The sequence below is a fragment of the Staurois parvus genome, unplaced genomic scaffold (assembly GCF_062004578.1).
Source record: "Staurois parvus isolate SC_StPar_1 unplaced genomic scaffold, SC_StPar_1.0 ptg000715l, whole genome shotgun sequence".
Classification (NCBI taxonomy): Eukaryota; Metazoa; Chordata; class Amphibia; order Anura; family Ranidae; genus Staurois; species Staurois parvus.
This window is the reverse complement of record NW_028318511.1, coordinates 2,000,055-2,014,524: the sequence shown is the minus strand read 5'-3', so window position 1 is coordinate 2,014,524 and position 14,470 is coordinate 2,000,055. Positions and strand designations below refer to the sequence as shown.

The 14,470-nt window shown below is 37.3% G+C and overlaps 1 protein-coding gene across 4 annotated transcripts in view; it reads right to left on the bottom strand.

Moving 5' to 3' along the window:
- The window catches only part of LOC149445614 (uncharacterized), an 86,508-nt gene extending 72,749 nt beyond the window's left edge, over positions 1–13,759 (bottom strand). For 3 of the 4 annotated variants that reach the window (XM_089653536.1, XM_089653537.1, XM_089653538.1), the window contains exons 1-7: positions 13,705–13,759; positions 13,151–13,195; positions 10,809–10,865; positions 9,065–9,193; positions 7,720–7,779; positions 5,074–5,335; positions 4,863–4,977 (exon numbers count right to left, since the gene is read on the bottom strand). In XM_089653536.1, the coding sequence (XP_089509662.1) occupies positions 4,863–4,977; positions 5,074–5,335; positions 7,720–7,759 (417 nt within the window). In that variant the 5' untranslated portion in view covers positions 7,760–7,779; positions 9,065–9,193; positions 10,809–10,865; positions 13,151–13,195; positions 13,705–13,759. The remainder of the gene's footprint in view (positions 1–4,862; positions 4,978–5,073; positions 5,336–7,719; positions 7,780–9,064; positions 9,194–10,808; positions 10,866–13,150; positions 13,196–13,704) is intronic. The other variant, XM_089653535.1, reaches the window with a different exon arrangement.
- Between the last annotated feature and the right edge of the window lie 711 nt (positions 13,760–14,470).

The following is a 14,470-nucleotide window of genomic DNA, read 5'->3' as shown; positions in this document are numbered from 1 at the left end:
GGGCCATCTGCCAGCATCCTAACAACCAATGACATCATAGGATGATGATGTGGATGTTGGGCGCCTGAGGACATCCTTGTTTGCTCCTTCCCTGCTCCTATTTGCCAGCACTGGGGTCACGTTAGCAGAGTGAGGGAGAGAAACTGAGGGAGAAGAGAAATGCTGGAATACTAATCACACTTCTTCACTATATACACTATATTGTACATTACAGACTCCTGCACTATATACACTATATTGTACATTACAGACTCCTGCACTATATACACTATATTGTACATTACACACTCCTGCACTATATACACTATATTGGACATTACAGACTCCTGCACTATATACACTATATTGTACATTACAGACTCCTGCACTATATACACTATATTGTACATTACAGACTCCTGCACTATATACACTATATTGGACATTATAACTCCTGCACTATATACACTATATTGTACATTACAACTCCTGCACTATATACACTATATTGGACATTATAACTCCTGCACTATATACACTATATTGTACATTACAGACTCCTGCACTATATACACTATATTGTACATTACAGACTCCTGCACTATATACACTATATTGGACATTACAACTCCTGCACTATATACACTATATTGTACATTACAACTCCTGCACTATATACACTATATTGTACATTACAGACTCCTGCACTATATACACTATATTGTACATTACAGACTCCCTGCACTATATACACCATATTGTATATTACACACTCCTGCACTATATACACTATATTGTACATTACAGACTCCTGCACTATATACACTATATTGTACATTACAGACTCCTGCACTATATACACTATATTGTACATTACACACTCCTACACTATATACACTATATTGTACATTACAGACTCCTGCACTATATACACTATATTGGACATTACAGACTCCTGCACTATATACACTATATTGTACATTACAGACTCCTGCACTATATACACTATATTGTACATTACAGACTCCTGCACTATATACACTATATTGGACATTATAACTCCTGCACTATATACACTATATTGTACATTACAACTCCTGCACTATATACACTATATTGGACATTATAACTCCTGCACTATATACACTATATTGTACATTACAGACTCCTGCACTATATACACTATATTGTACATTACAGACTCCTGCACTATATACACTATATTGGACATTACAACTCCTGCACTATATACACTATATTGTACATTACAACTCCTGCACTATATACACTATATTGTACATTACAACTCCTGCACTATATACACTATATTGTACATTACAGACTCCTGCACTATATACACTATATTGTACATTACAGACTCCCTGCACTATATACACCATATTGTATATTACACACTCCTGCACTATATACACTATATTGTACATTACAGACTCCTGCACTATATACACTATATTGTACATTACAACTCCTGCACTATATACGCTATATTGGACATTATAACTCCTGCACTATATACACTATATTGTACATTACAGACTCCTACACTATATACACTATATTGGACATTATAACTCCTGCACTATATACACTATATTGTACATTACACACTCCTGCACTATATACACTATATTGTACATTACAGACTCCTGCACTATATACACTATATTGTACATTACAGACTCCTGCACTATATACACTATATTGTACATTACAGACTCCTGCACTATATACACTATATTGTACATTACAACTCCTGCACTATATACACTATATTGAACATTATAACTCCTGCACTATATACACTATATTGTACATTACAGGTTCCTGCACTATATGCACCATATTGTACATTACACACTCCTGCACTATATACACCATATTGTACATTACAGACTTCTGCACTATATACACTATATTGTACATTACACACTCCTGCACCAGGGGCGGACTGACCATTTGGAAACTCGGGCACTGCTCGAGGGCCCGGGGTCAGTAGGGGGCCCCATGAGATGCTCCTGGTACCTTTTTCATAGGCTTGTTTGAGTTTGGGCAAGGATACAGGGGCCCCATGATCCCCTGTTGCCCGGGGGCCCCATGAGTTGTCAGTCCGCCCCTGTCCTGCACTATATACAATATATTGTACATTACAGACTCCTGCATTATATACACTATATTGTACATTACACACTCCTACACTATATACACTATATTGTACATTATAGACTCCTGCACTATATACACTATATTGTACATTACACACTCCTACACTATATACACTATATTGTACATTACAGACTCCTGCACTATATACACTATATTGTACATTACAGACTCCTGCACTATATACACTATATTGGACATTACAGACTCCTACACTATATACACTGTATTGTACATTACAGACTCCTACACTATATACACTATATTGTACATTACAGACTCCTGCACTATATACGCTGTATTGTACATTACAGACTCCTGCTCTATATACACTATATTGTACATTACAGACTCCTACACTATATACACTATATTGTACATTACAGACTCCTGCACTATATACACTATATTGTACATTACACACTCCTACACTATATACACTATATTGGACATTACAGACTCCTGCACTATATACACTATATTGTACATTACAGACTCATGCACAATACACACTATATTGTACATAACACACTCCTGCACTATATACACTATATTGTACATTACACACTCCTGCACTATATACACTGTATCTTACATTACAAAATCTTTCACTATATACACTATATTGCCTATTACAGACTCCTGCGCTATATACACTATATAGTACAATACAGGCTTGCACTATATACACTAAATTGTACATTACAACTCCTGCAGTATATACACTATATTGTACATTACAACTCCTGCAGTATATACACTGCATCTTACATTGTAGACTGCTGCATTATATGCCCTATATTGTATACTGCATATGTCTGACCAAAGTTTTATTGTTGGTTGCAGTTCCTGACTATTTTAATTTCTTCTGTAAGGTAGGCTCAGACAAAATGTTAGCTCTCAGTCTATTTTCACTGTGCACAAAGTTTCATTTTTACATCACAGATTCCTGCACTATATACACTATATTGTACATTTAAAAAAAAATGACTGTACTGAGGTATCTATGCCCATTTAAGCCCCTCCCACTGCTAATGCAGTTTGGGCACACACATGATTTGTTAAAAGGAAGAATGTAGTGAGCTCAAAGGGAAAAAATTTTACCAGCTGCTAGCACAAAAGGACAGCCCACTTCATCCTCATAAACATATAATTGAAATAAAGTGCAGCGCTATAGTGAATATCATAAGTGACGTGAAAAATTATATATGATATAAAAATTGGTGACATGCATGGCAAAATAATCTGTGCATATACAAATTATCAATAAAGCAGAAACAAACAATATCTATGCATAGTGTCCAAAAATTGTAAATAAAAGACATGACATCAAGTGGTGGGTGAATCCGTAACGATTCTTCCTCTTAATGCACTCACCAGAAGCACAGAATAAATGCGCGTTCAAAATAGGAAAACTTCCAGAAGCCAGAAAGGGTATATGGCATGCACCTCTTGAACTCAGTATAGAGATCTCCCAAGAAAAACAGATGATTCCCCTACAGTGTGGCTCGATATCCAGATACAAAATGGCCAAACTTTGAAGAGAAAATCTCCTAGTAGCAGGGTCTGGACGGTGCCATAGTTGTTAGCCAGGACGGTGCAGTGCAGGGTGATGCACCCCAGAAGCTGGCCCCAGTATTCGGCTGATTGCTGAACTCATCCTCCCAAATCATCAACACTGGTGCCTGGTGTGCTCTCATCCTCTCCTGTTGCTCCTCTCTTTACATCTCTTAACATTATTTGTTGCACTAGGAACCATTGCTCCTCTTTTTACATCTCTTAACATTATTTGTTGCAATGGGAACCATTGCTCCTCTTTTTACATCTCTTAACATTATTTGTTGCAATGGGAACCATTGCTCCTCTCTTTACATCTCTTAACATTATTTGTTGCAATGGGAACCATTGCTCCTCTCTTTACATCTCTTAACATTATTTGTTGCAATGGGAACCATTGCTCATCTCTTTACATCTCTTAACATTATTTGTTGCAATGGGAACCATTGCTCCTCTCTTTACATCTCTTAACATTATTTGTTGCAATGGGAACCATTGCTCCTCTTTTTACATCTCTTAACATTATTTTTTGCAATGGGAACCATTGCTCCTCTCTTTACATCTCTTAACATTATTTGTTGCAATGGGAACCATTGCTCCTCTCTTTACATCTTTTAACATTATTTGTTGCAATGGGAACCATTGCTCCTCTCTTTACATCTTTTAACATTATTTGTTGTAATAGGAACCATTTATAGTGCAGTGTATAGTCTTTGTGCCTGGTCAGGTGAGTCACAAGAGCCAATAATTTGAATGGATAACCCAGCCCCTTTCTATGAAAAAAAAAAATTGGGCTTATAGCAGCCATATTGTGATTGTGTATTGGAACTGTAAAGGTTGTGTTTAGGTAGAGATGCTGCTTTTTTGTTGTTGTTTAGTTCCCAATCTTTGCTTTTCATGACTTTTACTTGACAATAGCTTGTTTATAAACCTTAAAAATAGCCAGATTGTATTAGCCAAGATTTGCCCATCCCCCCCATTTAAAAGGAATTTAGTGGGGATCACTGCAAAGTTCAGAAACCTTGAGCAAGATTTGCAAAACCATTCACCAACTGATCCCAATCCTCAGTAGCCATTTATGACCAGTGATAATAATAAAGGCATTTAGTCATGTATATTCTAAAATGCTTTCTAGTGAACATTACCAAAATTGCATCATCTTCATTCCACATTAAATTTAGACCCAGCTTGGCCACAATTGTGATGTATATACCATTTCTGTTCATTTGGATTCCTGAGAAGGCATATGGCAGATCCACTCTGGTAATAAACAAAAGTCACATTAGTGTTGTGATTTTAGAACAGAGATGTAAGTTTGACTCAGTGAAAAGCAATATTCAAAAAATGTCAACTTACTGTTGTCCATTGAATGAAATAACTCCACTGGACATTTGAATAGAAACCCCATCAAGCATCATCATAACGTGGCTGATGGTGGGAAGGCCATTGACAACAGATCGTCTGATCTGAATATTGAAATCCTGATAGATGTCATTACAGTCTGAAGCGTAAACATAGTTGCAGGTGCCAGGGTAATGGAAGACGTCACCATCAAAGGTTTTAAAGTAATAGTTACCCCATGTGCTGCACACTCGTCCATTGTGAGCAACTGTGCCATCTGTGTTATGATAAATACTTACAATTAGCCTTTATGCTTCTCCTTGATGCACATTTTTTATTTTGCACACTTTACAATAGTTATCATACACACACAGAATATGTACCACAAAGGAAACGCCAAGCAAAACACAATACTGAAGTTTTATATTTTCACCAGTAGAAGTATTTAATTGGTGTTTGCATTTTTATATAGATTCATAGTAAGGTTTCATATCTTTTTTTATTGTAACAAGTTCAGAAGTCTTTCCAGACTTTGACAGAGCAAATCAAAATGGATTTAATTGATCAAATTGATCACAATTGTTTTCACAACTGCATTTCTAGTTTTGATTGCCAGACCTGCCCTGCCCTACTATGCATGGAGCAATGCAGTAAGTTACTTTCAAATAGATTTGAGCCTACCTCTGAGGCAGCCGGTTGAGCTAGCGAAACCGATCAGGAAAATGGCCTATTCCACACCTCATGGTCTACCAAGAACATTGACTTTGATATGATAAGTGCCAACAATTCTACCTCTACCTTGGCTTTGCCGTTACATTCTGACAGTCTATGCTAGGATTTCCTTCACAACATGCCTCCAAAGAGTTTATCCTCTTGCTCCTTAAGGACATGCTTATTTGTTTTGTGTACGAGCTGGATTTCTTTTTTGATGTAAGAGGGAGGTCATTTTTGTTTGTGTACTCTGTACTGTCTTTTAATAATGTGGGTACCAAAGGGAGGTGAAAATATCAATACTATTATTACTACTATGTTACTTCTTTCCTCCTCTGGACTACATCAAGTTTAATCCTTTATCTGGGAATACTAATGGTCACCCTGTATGGGGTCTATCTGGCTACACACATAGTGTATGAGGGAGGCCGGTACTCATTACAAGCAAATGCAGGACATCCTCCTCTGGACTACACTTTACTGTCACTTGATGTGGGGTTTACAGTATATCTCAGCTGATACAATATATCTCTAGGCACTCAGCTGACACTTAACCATTTCATAAAAATCTCTGTATTTGAATCCTATGCGCAAGCATTTCTGGCCAACATGGAGAAAGGAATTTAATATACATATGTTTTAAAGATATCCCCCAAAATACCATCAAGGGGGTATAATGGAGACCCGTGAGGTGTGGTATATTCTCTGTTTTGTAATGATATGTTTTTAATATGTCTTTGTTTAAAATAAAGGAGTAATTCATGTGTTCTTTGACCACCAACCTTCCTATTATTATTATTTAACTATTTGAGTCTGTATAAAACACCCACCAGATCCTAGTTGAGTCCATAACCAATTAATTTTATTCTTTGGTTTTCAACTTATTTTCATTGCAGAGATACAGTATATGTAGGTTGACAGCTACATACAGTTGTCAAAGCCCATGGAGGACAATGTACATAAAAATCACATGTCCTCACACTTATGTAAAAGATACCCTTTCACTAACACTGTCTTACTTATGTATACACAGCTAGACATGCAATTATATTGTATTCCTTGGTTTTAAATGTTTGCAGAAGCCAAGGATTCAGGTTTATCCTACTTCACATGTGCCTAAAGTAAGCTGAATTCAAAAAGTGAAAATTTTCTGATGTAAAAATGTTAATTGTTCCTATACAGTACTGTAAACAAAGTGCCCTCTCTCTTGAATCATGTGGCCAGGCACCCCTGTTTTGAAATGTTACCTGTGATCCCTAGTGTCATGAAATTTGATGATCTCACAAATGTGCTTCTTGGTGTTCTCCTTGTTTGGAGAGGTAGTTCTACCTGAGGACCTTCAGTTCATAGATCATCCTGCTTCTGCTTTAGTCATTCTATGTGTAGCACTATTTCTGCTGCTTCTTAAATGGGCAGTACACTCAATTAAAAATTTAATTCAAAGTGAACCACCTATTTGCCTTTAGTTAATAAACCCCATAGTATAAATCAAAGTATTGTAAGTCAATAATGACCAAAGGATCATTGAGCCTGCAAACAATACTGGTGTCTAATCTTGCACTCTGTTTTTTTGTAAGTCAATAATGTCCAAAGGATCATTGAGCCTGCAAACAATACTGGTGTCTAATCTTGCACTCTGTTTTTTGTAAGTCCATAATGTACAAAGGATCATTGAGCCTGCAAACAATCCTGGTGTCTAATCTTGCACTCTGTTTTTTTAAGGGAAACAGCTTTTACAGTTCTCCTTCTTTAAGGAGCCTCATCAAGGGCTGAGGTCTATTCTTTACTGTAGGTGCTAATGGGGTTGTAAAAGAAACAGTAGCTATAACCTTATATGTTTAGTCACTTTGTTTTCTGGGGTGCACATCTGTTTTATTTATGCATGTAGACTAGTCAAAATATACAGCATACTGTTGAATATAACATTCTTAAACACCTAAAGCTACTTACTTCTTAGTACAGGAGGAGTTGTTGGTGCAATAAAGGTCATCTTGGAAAATTTCTCTGCACCTAAAAAGGAAAGCAAATAGTGTATGTTATTAAAAATGATGATGATATCATGGATGATTTAAAAATTATTACCATACATCAATGAACATAAACATGAGGCCCAAATTAGGTGAATACTGTGCCCAAGTGTTGTATCCCTGTAGTATTATTTTTTAAATTTTTGCTTCAAAGTTTTATTAACCTTTTTAAAAAACAGGCATAGACAATTGTAGTTATACTGGCAATTTAAGCAGTTTTAATCCACCCACACAACTGTGTCATTCATTCACAGATATCTGTGAAAGAATAAAATAAAATCTGATCTGCCACTGTAGGAGAATGATTTAGTTCTCAAAGGAACACAAGTGTGGTGTGTGTAATGTGGACTGGAGACAGTGCTCGACTGATTCAAATGGTTAAAGGTAGTTATTAGGTGGTTCCAGGTAAGTGGCTGATTTGATCTCCCCCTAAAGGTTTGGGCTGCTACCTTACTGGTACTATGGAGCTGTCACTTCAGTAGAAACATTGCTTGAATAAGAAGGAAGGAGCACCCGGTGTCAGAAATAACGCGACTTGGTGGAAGAATACATGAAAGATTTGTATTCTCTCATAAAGAGTTGGGTTATTTTGGATATCCCATGCATGCTTGCTTCCAACTGAAAGCCTATACCTTGGTACCAACGTAGAGCTGGAGGAAGAATCTGCAGGAGCCTGGTATTGCACTCATCATCTATTGATGGTAGGTGCAATTCTTTGAAGGCTCTTATGAAAAAAGTAACACATGCACACTTCTTTCCCGCAAATATGGGGGTATTTATTGTTTTTTTTTCTAAAAAGCTATTAAGGTATTTTTTTTTAAGAAATGTTTGCTCCTTTTCCCCATGTTGCTACTCAAAAGTGGTCCTCACAATGACATCCATGAGGAGCACATGGAGGACTTAAGGCTCATTTCCACTTTTGCTGTTCTTGTGCAATGTGTTACTCTAACGCACTTCATTGCAAAAGTGTGATTCAGCCCTCAGTGTTCCTGCTCACAAAAGGTTGTCTGTTGACAGAGAATGTATTACTACATATGGGCTTTTAAGGAGTCCAGTTTGTCAGAGATGACAAAGGAATTCTCCTCATGCATTGCAATTATTTGGACTCCTTCAGTGCAACTTGGATTAGGGGCAGACTACCATTCAAAATGTATTGTGTTAATTCTGCCTGTAGCTTTTACATTTCTTTAACTCAGAGACAACATGTGTGTGTAGCAGTTATACATATAGATAGTTTTTCCACTATGTTGGTGGTTGAAATAACTTACTCTGATCATAACTATTCCTCTGATTGTAGTACCAAGACTTGTCTGCTGCGCTGGATTCTTGACTGTTGACAGATTTGGAAGTCTGTATTCTTTTGCCAGTAAGTGCAGATTCAATGCTGTTCTCTTCATCTGTGGTAACAGTACAGCATTATATATCCCATATAGTGAGATTCAGTTATAATAAACAGCATTATCTTTATTAGGATGGCAATTCATTTTTAACCAGAACTAGTCATTTGGAAATGTTAAACAGATGTTCATTACCTCTTAGAAAGATCATAGTACACCTCCTGATAGTGTCTCCATCCTCCGGAAGGATAGAGCCATCTTTTTCAGGCATCATACAGGGTCAGTGTCTTCTTCTAGAGCCAGGGCACTAGCCAATGAATAACACAACCATAGGCTGTGTTTCCTGGGCTGTGTGCACACATGTTGTGTCACATAGTTACACTGGTCAACAGTAACAGGGATGGCGAAAATAGAGGAGACTGGCTAAATGCTTCATACTAACTGTTTCCAACCACTGACATCATTCTTCCAAAACGTTCCTCTAAAGCTGGCCATACATTGATCAAAATTGAGCTGGTTTAACAGGAACCAATTTTTCAATCAGTGCCAGAAGGCGATCATGTAATCAACGTTCAAAGTGACATGATGGAAAAATGTTCTCTACCAGTGGCTGCAGCCGCTGATTGTGCATTCTGATGTATCCTCAGAATACAATGTTCCAGCAGGAGGGATTCCTTAAGGAATCAGGTTTTTTTTTTTTCATTTAGCCTGTCTATGGCTACCTTAAGCATACACAGCTTACTGAAGTTTAGAAACTTATTTTCTTAATTATATAAGGATTTTTTGATTGGGTTTTTTTCCTGTATTTTGTGACATTAGGATTTCATATTCATGAAGACTGGTAAAATTCCAGTGTGTGCAGAAACCATGACCTACCCTAGTTAACCAAAATGTAAACAAACTACACATCAGCTTAATTATTTGCAGAGTTATGTACATCACTCAATGGGGTTGTTTACCCAAGTGTGTGGTTATTGGCTCTGCATGGTCTGTAGTATGTTTCCACATTGGAACATTGTGTTGTTTTTAAACCTTGCTGCCTAATGTCATCAATGTACATTGTATGCTTATATGTTGATAGATATTGATTTTCTTTCCATTTCTGCTTATCCAGCTGGAAAAAAGTTGACCAGCACTGCAAAGTATAGTATGGAGCAAGAATCTCTGAAAATGATGTACTATGCTAAGTAATTATTGACTTTGGGCTAAGAACTGTACACTTGCTGCTGATTGAAGGACATCTGAGAACATTAGACGGGTACAAATCAAATACAGTCACAGCTTGTCTGACTAAACAGTAAAAATGTCTTTGGCTATACTGGACTGTTATTGTTTTAATTAGGCTATTACTGTATGTAATGAGGTCCCATCACCCTGGGAAATCTATCTTGGATGGTTCATTTTTACAGCCTGCTCTGTGCCCACAGAGATGCAGTTATGTACTGATCCAACTTTTATTGGCCATGGTAATCTCACACCTAAATGTAATTTGTTTATACCTGTTGTGTTATCAGAAGCAATCCATAGACATGACCCAGAAGACAACACTAGGCTTTTGTAATTGTTTTTATCCAGATAAGCATAAATATAAAGCACTGAATAATCAGGAAGTAAGTGATATTAAAAACTGTTTTAGCAAAGCAACCCAATAGATTACCATTTAACATGTTCTCACCGGAGTATTCTTTAGCCTTTTGAACCTTTTTACTTGATTGCTCAAAAGAATCTCCTCCTGCAGTGACAAGATAAATTATTGTCAGTGGTTCTGTTATTTTTTTTATTAATTTGAAGTTAATGATTGTTTAAAATTACATACATCTAATTATCCTTCTGGTATAGTTAGATCTCAAAGCACCCTCCCACTGTCACCAGGAGGGGTATCTGGGGGAGAGGAGGCAGAAGCTGGAATATGTTACATTTCCCACCCTAATTACAGGTGAAACGTACCGTGTTCCAAAGGTGAACTTAGCCTTTAAGCCTCAGGCAGCCTAAATAGCACATCTGTGATCACCTTTATATTACATATATTTTCACACGAGTTATCTTGAGTTTTCTGGACCTTTTGGCTAGATTTCTCAGGTGAATATCCTCATGCAGAAATATCATAATTGAATGTCATAGGAGGTGTGCAATGTTTCTTAGTTTTGTGACGTTATTGATAGATTAAAAATAAGGGAAAATGAAACAATCACACAACTTTTGTGCCCCTTCTAGTATAATTGAATCTGAAGAGATTGATATCATTGGTGCTTGTAGAGCTTTTGGAAAAGCTATCATCATGTTCTATAAGGAACCAATATTGAGAAACCTTTCCCATTTCCAATATGATCCTCAGAATATAATCAGGCTTTTCAGGGCAGCTCAAAGGAGTGATAACAAAACTTTCTGGACTATTAGAACTGCTTGTACTGTTCACAACTGACCTGTAACCTGATGGTAAATCTGTTTGTTCTGTGCATCCTTTTTCTCATTGAAAAGTTAGGAAACTGCTCATTGCATGGACACTGTTTTCCAAAATGTTTCCCTAACTGTTGTTCCAAGAATGATGGTTTGGGAGACATCGTGCCTTTGTTTGTAGCTCCATGGCCTGCTTCTGTTTCCTGTGCAAGTCACAATGGCCAGATGCCATCCTAATTGTCATTCTAGGATATGTGCCTGTTTGTGGCTAGCCTAATATTGCTTGTTTACGGAATCAGCATATAAATCATGTCCTAACTTTATAGTTCTTAGAAGCTGTAACCAAGCAAGCTGATGGATTAAGCAGTTTATGATATGCATGCAGACAGGGGTGGACTGACAATTCATGGGGCCCCCGGGCAATAGGGGATCATGGGGCCCCTGTGTCCTTGCCCAAACTCAAAAAAGCCTATGAAAAAGGTACCAGGGACATCTCATGGGGCCCCCTACTGACCCTGGGCCCTCAGGCAGGGCCAGAGTTTCCAAATGGTCAGTCCGCCCCTGCATGCAGATTATCTGCAAATAAAGGTGATTTTAGATTTTCACTGATAATATGTTTACAATGTCTCAGAGGTCTTTTGAGATACAGTAAAAGTAAGCTATTGTTCTTGTGCTATTGTTCACTTACTGCCTGGAGATGACCATACACTATATGAGTTCCCCACATCCTGAAAGAAAGTAATTACTTGATTCTGCCATCCACACTAAAGAGCATGGATGGATGAATCACCTGGTGCCATCTATTGTATTTTGACTGCCATCACCCCTGGCTGTCAGAATACCCCAACAGTGGCTATCTGTTTGACAATTTTCCACCTAACTCCTTTGACTTTTGGATCGAAGGATGTTGGATGGGAGGATATAGACAGGGCCATACATGACTCCAATTTCATCTAGGAACCGACTGAAATTCTATGTATGACCAGCTTTAGGGATAGAAAATGGGGTATTACGTAAGCATTGAAGTTGTGGACACTACTATCCTTGAACTTTCTGGCAAGGTACCCCCCTCCTCCCCCTACACACACACTCCACGAATTGCCACAGCTTTCTTGGCATTTTTATCTTGCTAGTTGTTGTACAATATATGTTTTCATGCTCTCTGGGGCCTTTAATTACTCTTCAACTGATAAGCAGAACAGGCATTTAGGTGAGATTATGATAGTTCAGTGTTCACAGATCATCTGTATTAGCAAGAATTTTACTCAAAATGTGACTTATGTTGTTTGCTGCTATGATGGAATACATATGTGGTTTATTAACCTAATAAAGCAGTGGCCTTGTCCATGCCAAAATCAATGGTATTAAGAGTTGTTAAGGGTGCCCCTTTGAATAGTTCTAATATGTAGTTTTAATTAATATTCTACTAAGCAGCCAAAGAGCTGTTATCAATTGAAAGCTGTATCAGCTTTAATATAGAGTTGGTTTTACTCTGACCCCATTTATTTGTAAGATTTGGCCATATTATTGTCCATCAGGTCATCTTTCACCAAAAAACTACATTCACAAGCAGCCTAAAATATACCTTTTTGATCAGCTTTACAGCACATATATTCTTACCTGAGTTATCTTGAACCTTCTGGACTTTTTTGCCTGATGACTGACCTGAAAAAACATTAGAAATTAAAATTTCCTATAATCTAGTGTTATGGGGTTGTTTTAAGCTTTCAAATGCTTCTTTTATCCCCTTCTTGATTTCTGTCACATTTGGCTATCAATGTTGATTAGACCATCTGCCACCAAGAAGAGAAAGCTTCTGGTGGTTGAAACCACAGTTGCTGTTTTGATGCAATAGCTATGTGGTTTATTTACCTAAAAAAGCTGTGGCTTTGTCCATTCCAACATAATTTACAGTAAGACTCACTATTGGCATAGGCCCTCTTTGAATAGTTCTATTATTTAGTTGTTGATGCCTTTCCTGCCCAGCAGCCAAGGAGCTGTTATCAACTGAAAATGGTATCAGCATTAATATAGAGCTGGTATTACTCTATCTCCATATACCTGCGAGATTTGACCATATTTTTTTGCTCTAGCCATCTTTGGCAGAGAAGCCGAATGCTCATGAAGCTTAAACTACATTGCTTTGATTGGCTTTACAGCATATATATTCTCACCTGAGTTATTTGGAGCCGTCAGGACTTTCTGGCTTGGTTGCTCATATGAATCTTCATCTGCAAAAACATTATAAATTAACATCTCCTATAATCTAGTATTTTTGGGGATATTTGAAGCTTTCAAATGCCTCTATTATCCCCTTTTTGATATGTCACATTTGGCCATAAATATTGATTTGGTCATATGCCATCAAGAAGAAAAAGCTTCTGGTGGACAGAACCACATGTTTATGACCATCTGTGATTGGCAAGAGTTATGTTAAACTGTGATTGGCATGAGTTGTGCTGAAAACGTTATTATTGTTGTTTGCCGTATTAAGTATGTACTTTATTAACCAAATACAGCCGTGGCATTGCCCATGCCAACATAATTGATATTAGGACTCATTATTGGCAGGAGTCTTCTTTGAATAGTACTATTATGTAGTTGTTGATGTCTCAGCTGCTCAGCAGCCAAAGAGCTGTTATCAATTGAAAGCAGTATCTGCATTAATATAGAACTTGTTTTATTTCTGTAGATTTGGCCATAATGTTGTTGATCAGGCCATATTTTACTGGAAAGCTGAGTACTCAAGAATTCTAAACTACACTTCTTTGATCAGATTTACAGCACATATATTCTCGCCTGAGCTATCCTTAGTGTGCAGGACATTTTTGCTTAATTTCCCTGAAGAATATCCACCTCGAGAAACATCATAAATGGATGTCACTATTAATCTGTTTTTTTTTCTGCTCTCATTATTGCTTACAAAACATTTTTGGAACT